This window comes from Scomber japonicus, chromosome 24, assembly GCF_027409825.1.
Source record: "Scomber japonicus isolate fScoJap1 chromosome 24, fScoJap1.pri, whole genome shotgun sequence".
Classification (NCBI taxonomy): Eukaryota; Metazoa; Chordata; class Actinopteri; order Scombriformes; family Scombridae; genus Scomber; species Scomber japonicus.
The window spans coordinates 8840140-8859973 of NC_070601.1; the positions used below are offsets into that span (position 1 = coordinate 8840140).

The 19834-nt window shown below is 39.0% G+C and overlaps 1 protein-coding gene across 2 annotated transcripts; it reads left to right on the plus strand.

Moving 5' to 3' along the window:
* Positions 1 to 254: 254 nt before the first annotated feature.
* On the plus strand, positions 255 to 19688 carry LOC128354562 (ATP-dependent RNA helicase DDX3X-like). 2 transcript variants are annotated; one of them, XM_053314781.1, is made up of 20 exons: positions 255 to 509; positions 2147 to 2198; positions 2869 to 2916; positions 3265 to 3324; positions 3647 to 3853; positions 4007 to 4109; positions 4285 to 4401; positions 4938 to 5037; positions 5303 to 5438; positions 5587 to 5684; positions 6315 to 6413; positions 6521 to 6681; positions 6884 to 7028; positions 7512 to 7656; positions 8367 to 8417; positions 9801 to 9982; positions 10143 to 10260; positions 10442 to 10595; positions 10736 to 10860; positions 10956 to 19688. In XM_053314781.1, the coding sequence occupies exons 1-20, from the start codon at positions 465 to 467 to the stop codon at positions 11033 to 11035; spliced, it is 2226 nt and encodes a 741-aa protein (XP_053170756.1). In that variant the 5' UTR covers positions 255 to 464; the 3' UTR covers positions 11036 to 19688. The 2 variants fall into 2 exon arrangements, with proteins under 2 accessions (XP_053170756.1, XP_053170757.1); XM_053314782.1 differs by having other exon boundaries at positions 4013 to 4109.
* Positions 19689 to 19834: the final 146 nt, after the last annotated feature.

The following is a 19834-nucleotide window of genomic DNA, read 5'->3' on the forward strand; positions in this document are numbered from 1 at the left end:
GAAAAATTGTAATGCACTGGTGACGCACTTGTATTTTCATGTAAAACTTAATAAACAAAGTCGGAAGAGAGAAAACATGTATGGAGGGGGATCTTTAATAAATAAATATAAAATTGATTCATGTTTCTTAAAGGGCTTTTATTTTTAAAGAACACCGGATGTTTACGCCGTTTTGCGCACGCTAGCTTGACTAGTTTATCTCATCGCTTCAGCTGGAGAGCAAAAGCGACATCAGCTGAGCGTGTCTGGAAAAAGTACCACCTTTTTGTGGCTAAATTACAGGAATTTGTCACCACGTGAAAAATAGCATTTTACAAAGTGACAGAGCAGCTGCTGAGCCAATGAAATAACAGTCAGCTGTCGTAACCAGAGAAACGACAGAAGGAGGAATAACATCACACCAAACCCGGCAAACAAAGAGGTCCTTTCTCAACGACAACATTTTTCCTCCATATTCTATAGTTATGAGTCATGTGGCCGTCGAAAATGTCCACGGTCTAGAGCAGCAGGTAAGAAGGGGCAGTTTCATGCGTGTCTTGTGGGGGGGTTAGTGGATATAAAGTGTTATAAAGGCATGGAGAAATATTAGCTTGCCGGCTAGCCTAAAAACACTGCTAACGAGATGCTATCGTGCTAGTCAGCGTTGGGTGCGCTTAATTTCAACACCGTGGAGCATACAAAGTGGCTGCTGGACGAGCGGTAGCGTAACATCTCCCTTATTTTCAAGTATAATAATGAGTGTCGTAGTTCAGTTTAGCGCAAGTAAAGGTAACTCCTCGTAATGTATGTTAGTTATGTGAAACTTGCTTGTTAGAACGCAGGAAATAAAAGACGAAGTACCCCGCCGGCTGTCCCCGGTGACAACATTAAACGCACCCAGCAACTATTCTCCTCACTGCGTTTGTCTTTGCAGCTTGATACAGTAATAAAATGGAGGTATGCGGGGATGGAGCAAACGCGCTATCACGCAAACAGTGGTGCGTTTTAGGGTTTTTAATCCTCTGGTTGGCACATAATGCGCAGTTTTGCACAGTTTTCCCTGTTTGTCTGGACTGCGTCCCGCTTAAGAAAAAAAAAAAGAAGCTCATTTCTTCTGCGTCACCAGCAACGTAGGTTAAGCCATCTAGCTGTGCCTGACTGGCCAGACACTTGGATGGCAACAGAAAAGTACTGTATGTTCCCCATTGATATTTTGGAAAGGTCTAATTTGCAAAATGTATACGAAGGAGTTAAATGAACAGAGCTGAGTTCATTTATACAAATTAAACATCCTCTTTCTGCAAGAAAAAGGTGCACCTGGAGGGATTTATATTGAATTTAAACCACCTTATTAGCCTAGTTCACTTAATGTTGCTGCAGTGTAGAAAGGACATCCCACCCAAGACCAAATTCAGTTTTTGGGGTAGAAAATTTCCACCCTCTATTGTTTCCTGAATTGCAGCATTAAGTCTTTCTCTTTAATCATTTAGCTTTCCTGCATTGTGAAGTATCAGAGACCAGCTGTGGCTGCCTGCACTTTGCTGACATCACCATAATAGGATTTTTTTGCACGTGAAGAGTTAAAACATTTTTCAACACCACAGTGCGGAGTTGACTGGTGCTGAAATAGGGGAGAAGGCCATAACTATTGCCCTGTTTCTTTATATTTGGACTGTTCAGCTACTGTCATGGGAGAAAATAGGTCTTGTTGTCACCTGCTACAAGAAAAAGCACTCTGATAGTTGGCATGTCCACCAATCAAAACCCTCGCTTGATATTTCCCATCAATGAAACAGTGTTTAAACTGGGTTCTGAAAGTGTTCCCAACATTTCATACACATGACTTTATGGGTCATGATGACTCAGTCAGCTCTTGTTTCAACTCACATTTAGCAAGTTTCCGTCCACCCAGAAACATGCTGCATGGAAACAATGGAGATTTGGACAGACAGGACTTTTTTTTTACTTTGTTTGACCCTTTTCTATTTCCTTCTTTGTTAGCCACCAAAACTAGAGTGACTTAATTAATCTTACTTGAGGGGAAAAAACAAACTTTACTTTACGTCCTTTCTTTAAAAAAGTTAAATTTTACCTTTGAGATTAATGTAATTAGTTTTGTTCTACTTACTGAAAATGATTGTCTGTTCTGATTATCTGTTTTCTCCAGCTCGCTGTCCTAGACTTGACCGCAGCAGACGGGCAAGGGGGAGGCACCAACCGTAAGCAGCCAACATGTTTTTGTTAGTGTGTTCGATCTTTTCATTTCATCTTTGCTCAATAGACGTGCATAGATCAGTCAGTGAACACACACACACACACACACACACACACACACACACACACACACACACACACACACCAACCATAAGACTGGGGATGTCATAAAAATGGCAAACAAGTTACTGCTTCATAGAGAGTTGACTATAAGGACTAATAGAACTTCCTAAAAAACCTTAAAAATTCAAACTGATCATTCCAGTTTTCTACATTTTGGAGCATCATTGAGGTCAAATGATGAGTGTTATCATTAAAAATGGTCATAATGTAATTACTTTTATTTCTTTATTTAATTCTAATTATTCTAAAGTATTTGGCATCAAGGCTCTTCTTAAAAATGTGCATCCCCATCCTTAAAACTGAGTACAGAACAAGGCTGTAAACATTTAAAAATGCATGTTTGCAGTCCATCTTAAATTTCCTCATGTGCTTTTTTCATATTGAAGGTTCCCAACCTTTTAGTCGCCACAATCAACAACAATAGGGACAGCTTATGGTATCTCTGTCTTGAGTAAGACTTATCATAATATGGTCTGCTTAATATAATTCTGAGACCTGCCAGGAAAAGAAAGAAAGACTCTGATTCTGGGCACTGTCTGGCTCTGTATGCAGGGCGATACATTCCTCCACATTTACGGAACAAAGACGCTTCCAAAAATGGTGAGTAGGATGAAGGTGTAGAGGATGTTTGATTCTCTCATCATGTTGTGATTCAGTGTTACTACCAGAAAACGCATTGTGTGAATCCTTACGGATCCCTGTGTGAATATTTAAATGCAGTTATTTCGGGGAGTTTTTAAAGCGTGCATTACATCCACATTTGCTCGCTTTCAGCCTTGTTATTCCCCACATTTGCTGCTGTTTTTTTTTGCGCTTGACCTGCTTCAGTTGTAGACTGTCGTAGAAATGTTGCTCCATACCACTACTTGTGTTCAAAAAACGCCACTTTAATAAACCACATTTATTACTGATAAAAGCAGTAACCGAAACACTTTCTTCCATTCTCAGCAGGAAATGCCTTTGCTGCTGGTCGACAGGGTGGCTACACCATAGCACCTGCAGCCAACTGTAAGTTCCTCCTTCAGTTTCTACTAATCTGAACTACGACTACTAATCCGTCATTCAGCTGTTTTTAATTATTAGTGTTGTCTTGTAATTTTGACGTAAAACCAATATATCATTCAATTATTATTCCTGCTGGTCCATACCATCATTCTGTTGTCATGAATGTTACTCCATAGTGTTGGTTAGCATGTCATGAACATGTTTTCTAGTTTGTTACCTCCTCCTCCTCTCAGTGAAATGAGAGATTACTAATCTGGGATCATGTCAGAGTGCAGATAATCCTTAACATAACGTTCATCTGATTTTTCTTTTCTCTCTCTGTTAGACGGCTGGGATGGGGGGCGCAACAACTTCGTCAACGGCTACCATGACAACCGCATGGGGGGCGGCAACACATTCAACCGTGGGCCGCCTCGCATGGAACGGGGCCGAGGTGGCGTCGGAGGAGGGGGTTACCGCGGCAACAGGGGTGGAGCCTTCAACCCCATCAATCCAGCGCAGCCAATGGGCTTCGGTGGCTACGAAAATAAAGGTGGGATTTGGTTTCTTTTCTTTAAATGACATGCCCTATGTTTAGGAATGTACCTGCTCCTAAAATGAGAAATTACTCATCTCTGCACCATGTTAAATAACAATAGTTTATGAATGAAATCGTCCTCTTATTGTGTTTTGTCGTTCCTGTCAGATGCAGGCGGATGGAACACAGCCAAGGATGCCTATAGCAGTTTTGGCAACAACCGAGGAAAGTCTGCATTCTTCAATGACAGAGGCAATGCTAACAGAGGGAGGTAAGAACATGAGACACAGAGACTGAATAATAACTGCTGCCACATCACATCTTCTTCATTCTTCTGCCATGATTCTTCCATCACTGTACCAAAATGACTTGAGGCAGAGGAATCCATTCGCACGTTAAATATGAAAGCAGAAAGCATCATTGTTGTCCTTTTGTGTTGTGTTCAGGTTCGACCATGGTGGATTTGGTGGTGGAGGAGGAGGCGGAAACAGCCGCTGGGTGGAGGAATCCAGAGATGAAGGAGACTGGTCGAAGCCAACGCCACGTAACGAACGCCTTGAACAGTGAGTCTTTGCTTCTACTGGTCATGAGAGGCGCGCATATAATATGATACGGAAAGTTCATCATGTGTACGGAGGTCAGGAAATATAAGGGAGGCAATTATAGGCTGTACTGCAGGTGTGATACATGACTGAATGGATGAATTACAAAATCAACATCAAGCAATTTGTATATTTGGGGGGTTTGATTTCTCTTTAGTCACAGTTTTAGACATAATGACAAGTTGGATTTAGGGAGTGATCAGACATAAGAAACAATTGCAAGAACTGTCAAATGTGCTTATTTTTAACTTAACTGTAATTTATCCCTCAAAACATGAAGATTATCCTACAGTAACAAAACTCCCAGACGCACATTTGTTGTCTTACATCATAATCTTTACTTAGATATATTATTATGAAAACACTGTAGTAGTAAAGGCTGTATTCAAAGACATGTAGTTTGCTTTTTGACAGGAGTGTAATTATTGTAAATAATTGGTCTTCTTTGAACATCAGACTAACCAGCACTTTGTCTCTCCTGCTTTGCCGCCCTGTAGTGAGTTGTTCTCCGGCAGTAACACTGGGATTAACTTTGAGAAGTACGACGACATTCCTGTAGAGGCCACGGGACAGAACTGCCCTCACCACATCGAGAGTGTAAGCTACAGTCATTACTTTCTCTAAAACTTTTTATTTGACAGTACATCACATGTTCTTTTAGATGTATATTTTATCAAAATCATTTAAATAAAACTATGGCTTGGTTTAGCTTTTATCACTTTAATCTCTGACTGTAATTGAAATTTACTCAAATGTAATTTTTAGAAACATTTTTTTTCTAATGGTGTATTCCTATCTTAATTTGAGTAACTAATAACTATTAAGCTCATTTTATAAATATGTGTGTATGTGTGCTTTGTAGTTCCAGGATGTGGACATGGGTGAGATTGTTATGGGAAACATCGGCCTGAGTCGCTACACCAGACCAACCCCAGTCCAGAAATATGCCATTCCTATTGTCAAGTCCAAGCGAGACCTCATGGCCTGTGCACAGACAGGTAGGACACACAAACAAAACTCTCTCTCTCTCTCTCTTGCAAAACAGATCTCAATGAGAGACTACCTTTTTAAATGAAGACTGCATGTTAGATTCGTGGCTATTCTCAATCTATGTGAATATAAATGAGGTTGACTTTGTGTCTGTAGGGTCTGGAAAGACAGCAGCGTTCTTGCTGCCGATTCTCAGCCAGATCTACACTGAGGGACCAGGTGAAGCTCTTACTGCAGCTAAAGCCACTGGTCAGGTAAGAAATTCAAGATAAAATGGAGCATGTGTGTTCTTAACAAACAATGAAAACATTGTGTTAGGTTTTGTTGGAAACAATTACAGCTTCTATTAAAGATATTCAGCCTTTTTTATCAGAAGCTGTTTCCTAATGTACATCATTAGTGAGAAAACCACATAAAATAAACAGCAGCTGTGAGCTTGAGTTAGTGATCGAATGACTTCAGCGGCCACTTCTTTGTCGTTTTCTGAAATGTGTCCCTAAGTTATTATTATAAACCACGGAAGGAAAGCTGTGAATCATGGCATATTCAACTCTTAAATATACTACTTTTGGATGTGTGCATTAGGATTAGGACTCGAGCAAATACTCATTCAGTGATTTGAATGGCAAATTACTTGATCAGAACATGCCTATTACCAGGTTTGTCACAGGAAAATGTACTAAACTGTTAGAGCCACAAACAAACAATAATGACTATCACAAAAACACCACTTAAAATGCCAATAATTTTAAGTATTAAGTAATTAAGTAGTATACTAAATCAGCTGGAACCATGAACTTCCTTCTGTGAATTTTTAACATCCTTCATTTTGAATATCATTTATTTTACAACCTTCATGGTGTGATGTTGTCTTTGTGTTACAGGAGAATGGAAAGTACGGGCGTCGTAAGCAATACCCCATCTCTCTGGTACTGGCTCCGACCCGAGAACTGGCACTGCAGATATATGATGAAGCCAGGAAGGTACAGACTCAAACGTGACAGAAACCTATAATCCTGAAATATAATAAATAAATAAATCAGGAGGAATGTGTATCCACATATGTCTTCATGTGGTTTCTTCTTTGTAGTTTTCCTACCGCTCAAGAGTGCGTCCATGTGTTGTGTACGGAGGAGCCGACATTGGCCAGCAGATTAGAGACCTGGAGAGAGGCTGCCACCTGCTGGTCGCCACACCTGGAAGACTGGTGGACATGATGGAGAGGGGCAAGATTGGACTGGACTACTGCAAGTAAGACATTAACAGGAGTGATGGATATAAACTGCAGGTAGCACTGAACAGTAGAAATGACCTGAACCTGGGGGTGAATTGATTCATTTCATTGATTGATGCAATTTAATTGGATCATTGTGGAGTTAGATTTTTTTTGTCATGTAATTGCTTTTTATAAAGATGAACCTCTTTCATTTCATCTGTCTCTTCTTTGCTGCAGCTACCTTGTCCTGGATGAGGCGGATCGTATGTTGGACATGGGCTTTGAACCACAGATTAGACGTATCGTTGAACAGGACACCATGCCCCCTAAAGGCATCCGACAGACCATGATGTTCAGCGCCACCTTTCCTAAAGAGATCCAGGTAGGTTAGCAGTGACTCTTAAAAAAAACAAACAACCCGAAATCTTATTACGTGATTTCCTGCTAAAGAGTTCAAACTTCCCATACAGCATTCAATGTTTATTGTTCACCATGCAAGATTTAAGAGTGAGAGAGTCCTCAAAATAAACACTATTTCTCCCTCATGCCATTTTATGTCATCTTGTGTTGAGATAATCTTGATTCATCAGTTTCTCAAATTATTATTGTTTGTTATGCTAGTATAAACAAAATTGAGGTACAGCAGATGTTGCATTGCCTAAATGTCATCACCACTCAGCCTGTTAAGTTGCACAGGGTAACTATATCGCTGTAACACAAGGGCCTACCTACTTACTAAAAGAGTAAAGTCAATAAAAAAGGAGTTGTAAGCATTCACGTCAGGATCAGTGGACTCTGAATTGGAAAAAAGTGAAACTGATGTATCTTTTTACCTTTTTAATCACATTGTCTTCTCCCCCTGTAGATCCTGGCCCGGGATTTCCTGGAAGAGTACATCTTCCTGGCGGTGGGCAGAGTTGGTTCTACCTCAGAGAACATCACTCAGAAAGTTGTGTGGGTGGAGGAGAGTGATAAGAGGTCTTTTCTCCTGGACCTGCTCAGTGCTACAGGTGAGACAGTCCAACAGGAACAACTCGATGCTCCTAGAAACACACACACACACACACTGCAGTTTTATTTACCCAATCCTTTTGTCATTCCCATGTTGTCGTCCTCACATCTCAGCCAGTACATTACTGTGTCTCATCTTTAGCGCAACGTAATGTCCATCAGCACCCCTGTCTGTGAACTGTTTTGGTAACTTGGAAAATAACTTTAACATAGTTGTGTTTCAGCTTTATTGAAGTGAAAAATAGGCTTAAATTTAATTTCAGGTATCAGGGGAAAGGGTTTAAGTAAAGAAAACATGCTCATAGCCCCAAATAAGTTTTTTGTGGCTTTGTGTGGATTAACAAAACACAGTGAGAAACTTCTAGCTCGGCTCTTAGATGACATTTCATCCAGTGATCTGTTTTTTTTTTTTTTTTTTGTATTTTTTGGAGGGAGGGCTTGGGAAGGCAAAGAAGAAATGTCATTCCTGTGCCTATTTTTAATCCTTAACATCCACCAAATATTTTCTTTTTCTTGAGTTTTCATTTTAAGCAAAACTAAAGTGACATTTGTGGTTGGGAAAACAAAACACCTTTTAGATAGTAAAACAAATTCTGTGAACGGAGGCAAACCTTTGTTCCGTAAGCGACGTTAGAAATACAAAGTTGGCTTTGCACTGGTGATTGAGTTCAGCTTACATGTTGATGGTTTGGTGTGGTTTTATCCCAAGTCATCCCCAGCGAGGTACAGGACAATACTGGAGACAACATAGAGAAACCTGGTAAGATCTTCACTAAAGAAACATGTATCTGTCATTCCACATTTTAAAAATAATTTTGCCTGCCTTTGATGCTCTTCTCTGTGGATGGAGGATCCTTATTATTTATTCTGTTATTTTTTTGGTTCTGCGTACCATTTCATGAGTCAGGTCTGCTACGCTTAAATCAAACACGCCTGTTACTGTTTTTTGTTTTTTTTATCTTTATTTCAAGAGTTTCTTTGTGGCGTCTTTATGTTTAGTATGTTGCTGTAGTGTCTTCATGTCAGACACAAAGCCTCAGTGGAGAGAGTCTGGTCATGTTGTAGTCTGGGTGCTACGATACTGCCAAATCTCTCGTGTGTCTGTGGAGCAGGAGCGCTGAGGAAGAACAAGATGACCAAACTCTTTCCATAAGTGGCTCTACATTGCCTGAAGACACAGTGCTGCTGATGCTTTTAGTTTTGTTTTTTGTTTTTTGTTTTTTTCTGGTTACTTTATCCATACTGTACTCCCTGCTCCCCATTGCACTATTCTGTTCATAGAAAAACATCTAGTGTTATGTGACGTAAACCATTTAATTTAATTAAGGTGCATGTTATTTATGATTTATGTATCACATCACAGACTGAAACAGGCTTATGGGCAGACTAACACCTGCAAATAGGACTGTAACAATATGTTCAGTAACAGATGTGACTTGATGGGTTTATATTCAGAATGATGCAAACATATTGTACCTTTTATCTAATTTCTGTCCTAATATTTATAACCAAACAAACAAGGCAGATGATAAATAGCCACTATAGATTTTTATCATTAATATATATCATGAAGTCCAAGCTCACTTGTGAAAAACGTCAAATTGTTCCTCATCAAAATGCAAGGTGACGTCAGCATTTTGTTGAATATACAGTTTGATAGGTTGGGTTGTCAGTTGTGGGTTACTTAACAATACACAGTCCATACATAGTCCATTAGTCACAAGTCAGAGCCACAGCATGTAGTGAAATGGGAAGTCTTGACTCTGAAACTTATTTTTTGCCATGTCATCAGAGCCTCAAGCCTGGCAAGATCATCTGGTCCATTTTTCTGTTTATTGCTAAGTTTCAGAGCAAGATACCTTGACAACTGAAGCCCAAATTGAAGTTTCATATGCATGAAATCTTGTATTCATACTGTATTAATCCTGCTAAGATTACTAATTATTTTCATGCCCTGACTTGTTACAGCATTTCCTTGTTAGGTTTTTCAGTTTTTGATATTCAGGATCTGCAAAATGTAGCACTACAACAGTTTTATTCTCATTAATGTTAAAATGATCTTGTTACAAATTTAGCAGCCATCTTTATTATTCACCAACTGTTAATGATAAACCTGTGGTGTCTTTTTCTCTCCCACGACCAGGTAAAGACTCGTTGACTCTGGTGTTTGTGGAGACCAAGAAAGGCGCAGACGCCTTGGAGGACTTCCTCTATCGGGAGGGTTACGCCTGCACCAGTATCCATGGCGACCGTTCACAGAGAGACCGAGAGGAGGCCCTAAGCCAGTTCAGATCAGGAAAATGCCCCATTTTGGTGGCCACAGCGGTCAGTAAAAATAATATTCTGACAGATAAAGAGAATACTGTACAATCGGCACTAAACAGTGTTTGACAGCCTCAAGAAAAATATATGATACCATTTTTGATATTCAAGAACACATATCGATGTGTAAATGATGTTTTCTTCTGTGCTTTTACACACTCAGGTAGCAGCTCGGGGTCTGGACATCTCCAATGTGAAACATGTCATTAACTTTGACTTGCCAAGTGACATAGAAGAGTACGTCCACCGTATTGGACGTACAGGACGAGTAGGAAACCTGGGTAAGACCACAACTAATGTCACTCAGTCATAAATACCTCATGATGGGTTACATGATTTAAACTTTGGATACGCACCTTTTGAACCACACCCCCCAACAAAATGTGATTTATTGCTACTATTACAGCAGATATGAACATATTAAAAGTCTTATCATGTTTTTCATCTGTGTGTTTCTTGTAGGATTGGCCACATCGTTCTTCAATGACAAGAATGGGAACATCACTAAGGACTTGCTGGACATCCTGGTAGAAGCCAAACAGGAGGTTCCCTCATGGCTTGAGAGCCTGGCCTACGAACACCAGCACAAGAGCAGCAACAGAGGACGCTCTAAGAGGTACACTGTCTCTCCTTAATTGTTTAAATATTTTGTGTGTGTTGTTGTCTTAATCTGTATTAATGGCAATTTAGGGTCTAAACCCATGAATGTTTTGTCTGGATGCAGTGATTACACTTTGAAATTCATGTTACCCGCAGGTTCTCTGGTGGTTTTGGAGCACGTGATTACCGCCAAACAGCTGCTGGAGGAAACGCTGGAGGCTTTGTAGGACGTGGAGCTCGTAACCAGGCAGGACATGGAGGAAACCGTGGCTTTGGAGGAGGTAAGGATCTGATATTAGGATATTATTAGTGTGTTTTAATGTATCCTTTACTTTGTTACCTTTAACCTTTGTCACCTCTGTTTCCTCCCTCTTAGGTGGTTTCGGTAACTTCTACACCAGCGACGGCTACGGAGGCAACTACTCACACTCTCAAGTTGACTGGTGGGGCAATTAGGTTTCCTTCACCCCTTCCCTTTTCCCCATTCAGCCCTCTTTCTTCTTCTTCTCACTCATCCTCCTTCCTTTCTTCACACTGTTGTCTGCACCCCATCTCTCTCTTCCCCTCCATCAATTCCAAAAACCCTCATGCATGCTATTAAACTATTTATACTCATTTATATAGCTCTCCTTCCACCCCAAGGCACTCAGATCTTTGAATTTCTCCATCTCCATTTCCATCTTCTTTGTCTTTACAGTCCCCCATCCTTTCTTTGGTTCCTCTTGTCCTGGTAAATCTCACAATAGACCACCTTTATAAAGGGATTCCTCAGTTTAAGTTGGGTTTTTTTCAACACTAGCCACAGATGTACGTGTTAGCTTCCAGCTAACAGCATCGTTTGGTTTCAGTGAGGACATTTTGAGCTATTTTCCCTCTGTGGCAAGTGTCTGAAGATAAATAACCAACTAAATTGAAGTGGTAGGTTTTCCTTTAATGCATAAGATTGGATAGACACTAAGATTTACAATGTGTTGAGTCCTCTAAAACCGCCGCAGAAGGCCAGGGGGGAAATCCAGTTTTTTCACTTTAGATTTGAGTTTTGGCTTCATTGTGTTTTTGTCTGCATTCACCCAAAGCCAGCCAGGCTTTCCTGTGTACCTTCACATGTCATCTTTGTATTTAAATGCACGGCCACGTTGTAAACTCACTGGCCAAAAACTTTTTCTAAAATATAGTGCAGAGATGGGCAAGAGGTCAAATCTTAGCAAAATATGTCTGCATAAAAAATGAACAATGGGAACTGACTGAGGTCTCCTTCACTGACATGACAGATACTACAAAGAGGCCACAGAAATTCCTTTTTTTTCTTTTTTTACACCTTTTTTAAACATTGAAAAACTTATTTACCGAGGTCTGAGAAAAATGTCTAACAGAGAAGTGAAAACCCAGTCAGTGGGACAGCCAGCAGACATTGTTGCCCATTAGCAACCATGATGCTAGCAAACTGAATTTTAGGACTTGTGGTTGTTGATATCACAACTACAAACAGCATTTTCTTTGTTTGAAACAAAAACATAATGGAGGATCATTTGTTTCTGTACTGTGCCTTTAAGAATTTGAACATTGTCTCTTATTTCTGTTATTTTTATCGCCATAATACGTAACTGGCTACAAGTATTGGCCAACTGTGACTAAAATGTGTATTTAATGTCATGTATGGGTTTAAACATGTTTTCTTTATTTCTATTTGGAAGGAAACAAACTAGGCTTGAACTAAATCAAACCTTGGCAAAAAAAATACCCTAAACAAAAACTGCGATGAGGCAACTCATAGCAATTCCTTATCTGTCTACTGGAGTCTATTGGTCTCTGATAAGCTCGTTCCCAAAAGCATAATACCACTTTAACCATGTTTACAGATTGTTTTAATACACCCTCATTCAGAGTGACTAAAATAGGTCAAAACTGACATTACATAAAAAAATAAATAAAAAAAGAAGTATTAATTAAAAAAAATGCGACCTCTTTGCTTTACTATCCAATGAGCAGAGATAACAGCGAGTGGTTTTATGCTTTTGAGAAACCAAGTCCTACTCATTGACCTGTACGTCACATTTACAGCTCTGGTTTGAGCTAGAAGTTGGGTTTCTCAAAGTCATCTTGTCACTAATTGTTGGGTCATTTCATTGTCAACAGCCGAGCCACTGAGAGAGAATTTGGCCCAGCTGTGCAGCAACAGCCATGTAATTTTGCTGCTCCCGGTCTTATGTACATTTGTTCTTTATAACTGACTACAAGTGCCCAAAATGAAATATTTACTGCATAAAACACTGGCAGAAGTTAGGTCTCTTGCACTTGCACCACATCCAGTTGTAATGTATTATAAATAATGCAACATAAAGAAATGCTTCAACAATGTTCAGATATATAAAAAAAAAGAAAACTCTTACATGGTGGCTGCTGTATCAAACGGTTACCAATTATCAATCAGTGGCCGTGGCTGCTAGACTGACCCTTTTAGTGTCAGCATGCTGTTGGGAAACTGGCTCCGCGTCCACCACAAACATTGAAACCCTTGTTTGCCAAAAGCTTCTTTCAAGGGGGGAAACACAACTAAAAGGCTAAAAGAGTTCAAAATTTTCTCGCTCACTCTATCCTGGAGAGTTACATGAAGAGTCTTCTCTAAAATAAGTCATTCCAGTTTATTCTTTAGGTCTTTTCAAGATCTTGTTGGAGTCAGGGATAAAAGTCAAGAATCTAGCCTCACCTGTTTCACAGCAGGGACAGTCGGGGGGGCTTCCACAGGATCTCCGCAGCACATTTCAGCCACATCATGTCACACAGTACTATAAGCAGCTATGCATCTGTTAAACCGTCTTAGTCTAACCACATAGTACGACTATGCTCCTAATCATGATTGCAGGTTTATACATTCCTATTCTTACCAATAAATATTAATAATATATTCAACACATACAAGCCTTATTTTTCTGTTTCTGACTACTACTACTACTACAACTGAAATAAATGATGCAACATGGCTCATGTAAGTTGCACTTTTGGGAGCATTGCCTCATTTAAACCGTCTTTGAAATGTTAAAAAGACACCAAACTAAAACGGTACAGTGAGTTAGTGGAAAAGTGTCATTACCGAACTGAGCTGATCACATGAATTTGGAGATGTAATCAATACCTAATCCCTGGTTAGCCCTACTTAGCCCTGCTGTGAAACCAGACCATAAGGGGCAGTTGACCTGCACCCAAGACGTTCATGTTTCATCCCTGATTGAACTTCTAAAAGGAGCTCCACTGTACATTTGGACCATTCAGTGGTTGAAGTCCAATCCCCCACAGTGTCGATCAGCAGCAGAATAAGCCAAAAGAGAAGAAAAAAACACACTCTGTTGCTTCTTGGTGGGGAAAATTGTTAATTTCTTTATCAGGGGCTTAATTTGTTTTGTTTACATGAAGAACTTTGAAATATAGATAAAATGTAAATAGTTCAGCTCTTCTTAAAAACAGAGAAGAATCTCCACTGAAAAAGAATGTGAATAACAAGTGAAACAACACTTGATGTCAAGAGAATTACATTTGATCACTCAACTTTGGACCAGGCAGTGTCTAGTGAGCTTAGTTCAGTGGGCAATTTGAGATTGAATTTATTGTAAATGCTTGTGTGTGTGTAAATAGACACAAACCAATGAGGGAAATTAATTTACCAATGTATGCTCACTAGACAGATTTCCTCAAATTGCCCACTGGCTTTGACAAATGACAAGGCTGGAACAAGACAATAAAACATACGCAAGTGTTGTTGTTTTTTGGTCAAGGAGTTTAAAATGCCAAGCGAATACATACAAATTATACAGCAGTCTTTAGTTGTGTTAGAACACTCTGATTTTTCCCATCTTCTATAATTTTTGGTTTTGTTTTTTTTTTTACTTAGGATCAGAAGTCATGTTCAGGTCAATCTTCATATGTATTTCCCTGGTTCAGGAAACTAGTTGGCTTTAAGTGTCACATTAAAAGATACCATTTGTGAAGTTACTACAATGTCAGAGGACTCAAGTAGAAAGGTCACATGCGAAATTTCCAAAAGCAGCTTATTTTCTTGTTGTGAAGATAGTAAGCTGATTTCAGCCGTAAAGCAGTTTTAAATTCATATAATACTTAATTCAGTACATTGTACATATTTCCTTCTGGACAACTTTTCAGGATCATAAATCTTTTCTTGCTTTAATTCCTGATGTACTATATCTCGCTAAACCTGCTTCACCTTTTTGAGAAGCCAATTTAAAGGGACGATGCTCTGTTCAAGGACAATTGTCATAAGAAAAAGGATTAGGAAAAGTTTAAGGTGGTCACTTACAAAGCAAAAGTAAAAATGGAAACTTCTGTCTGCGTTTTCTTTTGGCTGTTCAGCTGTTGTTTTAGCATCTTTGTAGAACAAAGCATCATATTGTTCTCCAACATGCAGCCTAAAACAGGTAAAACTACCATGAGCACCAGTTAAAATAGTCATTGTTTGCCAGAACTGTGTTTGAGGTGTCCCAGTAGATGTTTTAGCACATTTTAACCAATCAAATAATAATAATAATATGATCTGAATAACACACTTAAATTTCACCTGCAGCAATAGTGGGAATCACTTCCCCCTTAGATTTGTTACAAGTACTGTTGCTGTTCAGTATGCAGGAATAATTGGAAGAATGATAGAAATCAGTAACAAGACAATAAGTAGAAGATAAAAATGCAAATGACAATCAAATAATGGAAGGACTAGTTTAAAATTTGCATCATCAACAGAAAGGATTTAAGTTTTTTTTTAAGTTATGGGACACCTTAACATGTAGAATCATCTTGATTTGCTGTCTTATTGGTAGTAAGTTTAATAGCTGTCACAATTTAAAAATGCACATCCATCATGGAGACAGATCTGGAGAGGCAGATAAATGCCAAAATGAAATTCATTACCTTACAGTTGAGGATACACTTTCTGGTTTCATTATAGCACCCAACGGCATCCAAACTGTTCATTTTTGGAGCTCATTACAGTTGAGCAGTTGATGAAATTTGGTAGAGAAGGGATATCGTCAACATTTCTTACTTGAATCCATGGCTGTTGCCAACCACAAACTTAGTGTGCAGCTAGTGCAGTCTCTTGTGTTTAAAAAAAAAAAGCTAAGCATGCTGAAATGCTTTTTTTTGCAGCCTAAATCCAAAGGCATATCTTTAAGATGGAGATACGAATCACGTAAATGTATCTGGTTCAGTGTGTAGACAATGCTGTGCCTTCTAACAGCCACTAGGGGGCAGATAAAATATCTGTGAATAAATGAAGGAACCTTTCACATCCTGTGATAAAGGAGCAGGGCGTCATTGAAGGAAAAACTTCAGTTTACCTCACTTAATCTGTACATCTTGTTTATAGAGTAATCTTGTCAAGTAGTAGTGTTTAGAGTGTGCACATAAATATGCAATGTATTTAGGTCGTTTTCTAGAGCAGACAGAATATACCTGTCAGCTGTAATTACCATTGAACTGTGTTGGAGTGCCCCAAACCCCCACCTGACTTTGACAAAATGCCCCACAATGTGCAATAGAGATCAGTTAATTGTGGCTTGCTCTTACTTTGCCGTCACTAAGAACTTCTCTGCATGAGTTTTGTTAGGGCCTTTTTCTGTCCGCAGTCTGTGCTCAGTTTGGATTACGGCACAAACTGGCACAAAATCTAGCCCAAATTCTGACATGTGCACGGTGCCTTGAAATGACTGAATCATTAAAGACTGAAACATATGGGTTAGGGCTGGGTATTTTTTTAATACAGATGTAAAATTCAAAATATTATATAGATGACATCTTTTTTGAAATATCTTTATCTGGGTGAAAGTAAAGGCATTATGCAATAGAGGGTATGTATGTGACATCACCGTACGTGGACGTCCTCCATGGCACACCCAAAATATTTAAGCATAGCCAACGAAGAAATAAAGTGAAGACATCACTTCAATGTTTAAGAGCTGTTGTGTAATCAGTCTCAGAAAAAGAAGAGATGATTAATGGGTTCGTGCTGAAACTTGGAAGTGTATTCACCACGTTGTGTTATTAATGTTGAATTTTTAAGTAAATTCTCCATCTTAACTGCATTCTGTCAAAAAGGTCGCTGTTGCTTTTTAGCCACGTTAGCTTCAGGATAGCAATATCAGTCAGTCAGTCAGTAGTCCACTTTGGTCCACATTTAGAAAATTGGATAGTTTGCCATGAAATTAGCTCACAGTGCTGCTAGCGTGTCTTGTTCACATTATTTCGCAGCTCTTCTCAGTCATTGAAGCCATCGCGGGTCTGTGTTTAACACCCAGTGGTGGGGGGTGGTATCTCATGAATAAGGACACACCCTCATGCATACCCTCTAAAGATATTAGTTTAAATGTAACATTGGTTTGTTCTCATTTAAAAAATCCAGCACTTTAGTTTTTTTTTAAAGTATTTTCAGTACCTTTTGATGCCTTAAATTCAAGAGTGATACCCAGTCCTAATGGAGCTGATTGTGAAGTTGGTTACACTTTATACAGCATTACCATGGCAACAGACACAGACAGTGTCACCATGGCAAATGATTCTGCGTCTCTATGGTAACTAACTCACCAGCAGGAGTGCTTCAATTGTCAGTGAACAATTAATGGTGCTATGCTCCCATTGCTGCGGCCTGCAGGCCCTTCTGTTTGTAGAAAGACTGAAAATCCCACCGAGTTTTACAGAAAATACTTCAGTTACTTAGTTTAAAAATGTCTTCTGTAGCACAGGTCCTTCAAAACCTCTGAGAGGTGTGTGTGAGTGAGTGGGTGTTTGCAGTTTAGTGCAGCCAGGTGTCTAAGAGAAAGATGTCGCCACAGTTTAGTGTGTGTGTGTGTGCGTGCGTGTGTTGTATGGAAAGGTTCTTCCGGATACGAAACAGTTTTTCTTTTGTTTTGTTTTTTCTTTTTTTTTTTGGGGACCAGGTGGAGTTGTAGTTAACAGCAACCGGAGGATTCAGCTGTTTGCACAGAGTTCTCGAGTCTACTTTCGCTGCTAGTTTGTGTAATTTATCAAGCATTTTTGAGAAATATTTATTTTTATAAGCCTAATACAAAAAGTTGATATTTTAAAGAGTGACTTGACCAAAAGACAGTAAACAAAAACACTGGCTCTTGAATGTTGAATGTCATTGGTATGAGTGAAAATTTCTATTTTTCTGGGGTAGTGTGAGCTTTTTAATGTTAAAGATGCAACATGTAGGGGTTTCTCTTGAATATGTCACTGTAACAAGCTGTTAGAACATATTTTAGAAAATGAACAAAACTGTTGGTGGTGCCCAAACGTGTGTCAAATCATGCTTGTCAAAAATCTCAATATAAACCAATTCTCTTCTTAAGGCCAATACAAAGTAAACTATGCTGTGTGCACATCTTCTCGTGTTGAAACATTCCCTGCCCCCAAAACAACCCAAAATGAAGACCCTACATACCTTTCTGAACAGCTGTTAAGATGTGGTTTATAACCAAATACCTGTGAACACTTTACTGTACTCTATTTAATACAAATTAGCAAATGCTAACAAGATAAAGTAAGACATTATATACTAGTCATTCGCATGTTAACAAAACCACTAGGACTGTTAGTTGTGATATCACACACCTTCAGTATCTTCTATCCCAGCCTAGATCATTTTGTATTTTGGTGTTGATATATTGTGATAATAGTACAGCCATATAAAAATGTCTGTTTTTAGCTGATCCAGTGAATTAAATAACAAAAAGAAAGTTAAGGTATTTCATCATATTAATACCACAATCCTGTAAATCCAATACTACCATAAATCGCACTTTTGAAAACGGTCTGGCAAAGTCTCAGACGGTTGACAAATATTTATCGTCTCACATTATGAAGCGTCATATCACACAAGCAAGATTAAAAGCCGTTGAACTTTTTTGCTGTGAAAAAAATTGCATTGCTTCCTTTCTATTTAAATAGAGTAGACATATTTAATATAAAAGTGACTCCCAGCTTTGATTAACTGTGTGCTTGTTGTACAATGGTTTGTTTTTGAGGCAAAATTTGAGAACATTTGTTAGTCAGCTGGTCTGATGGCCACAAGGGGGCCCCAGTCCATTTCTGTCCATTATTCAACTAATGACTTCCCCTCTCTGACGGTACGTGAAGATGTGCACTTAGCATCACTTGAAGACACAGAGAAGCACTGATGGTTGTATTACAGTGGAATGTGACTGTGACATATGAAGAGAAACACCCCACACAGGTTACCTTGAAAGTCACATTGGACTCAGTTTCAGATCCATTAACCTGTTGGTGCAACAGGTTCCAATGCCAATAATGATAATCAACCACAAACAGCCATTTTTAATTGGCAAACAAAATTTGAGACAACACCACCAAATATGCCAAGGTTTGGATTAAAAACAATTAACAAAATGTTACGATCAAAGACCGTTTTGTAAAAAAAAAAAACATGCAGTACAAAAAACAAGTGTCCAGATTCTCTCCAAGTCAGTTTTTTTTTCTTTTCATTTGAGTCTTTACACTTTTCCTTCCCGTTAATACCCTTTGTGTGAATGTCTGGCAAGTGGCGATCTTTAAAGTCTTCATAACACAGAATTAACTGTGGTTCTATTGCTATGTTGTTGTGATTTGCATATTTTCAGGCATTGGTGTGTTAATGCTCGCACAGTGGGAGCTCCTGGCCAATCAGAAATGAAGAAATGTTTGCAAAAAAAAAGACCCTGGTGACATATGAGATGTTTTTGTTTGTTTTTTATTGCAACTTGCAGATGATCCATGAGTCATCTTCTATTATATAGCAGCTGTTTGAAATGTAACTTGTATTTTTACTGCTGGTCCACTTAGCTCAGACACTCTGCTGTGTAACAGGGACAAATCCACTGTCAGTGAGGCAAGATTATCCCACTGATCAACCTCTGTAGCCTCAGTAGACCATAATGCATTGCGGCCACAGCACACCCACAATCAACGACAGATGAATAATCACACTTCACAGCCTTTTGTATGCATAAATTCAAACTTTTGTGACAAACTGATTTTAGGTGTTGACAAAAGGCATTCTGGGAAGTAAAATAATCCAAAAGGTTGACTGAGATTACATGGGAACAACTATTACAACACTTTGCGGCTTTATTTCACTTTCAATTCAGTCGAAGGTGATCCCAAAATAAATCAATGTAGTCATATGTTGGACTGATCCTTCTCACCGTGTAGTGACTGAATTCAAACTGAATGGAGCTCAGTGTTGTTGCCATTACT

Coding starts and splice junctions, on each gene's coding strand:
- LOC128354562 (XM_053314781.1), top strand. CDS start 465: ATGAGTCATGTGGCCGTCGAAAATGTCCACGGTCTAGAGCAGCAG. Junction 4,110..4,284: donor GGCAATGCTAACAGAGGGAG/GTAAGAACATGA, acceptor TGTTGTGTTCAG/GTTCGACCATGGTGGATTTG. Junction 7,029..7,511: donor CCTTTCCTAAAGAGATCCAG/GTAGGTTAGCAG, acceptor CTCCCCCTGTAG/ATCCTGGCCCGGGATTTCCT.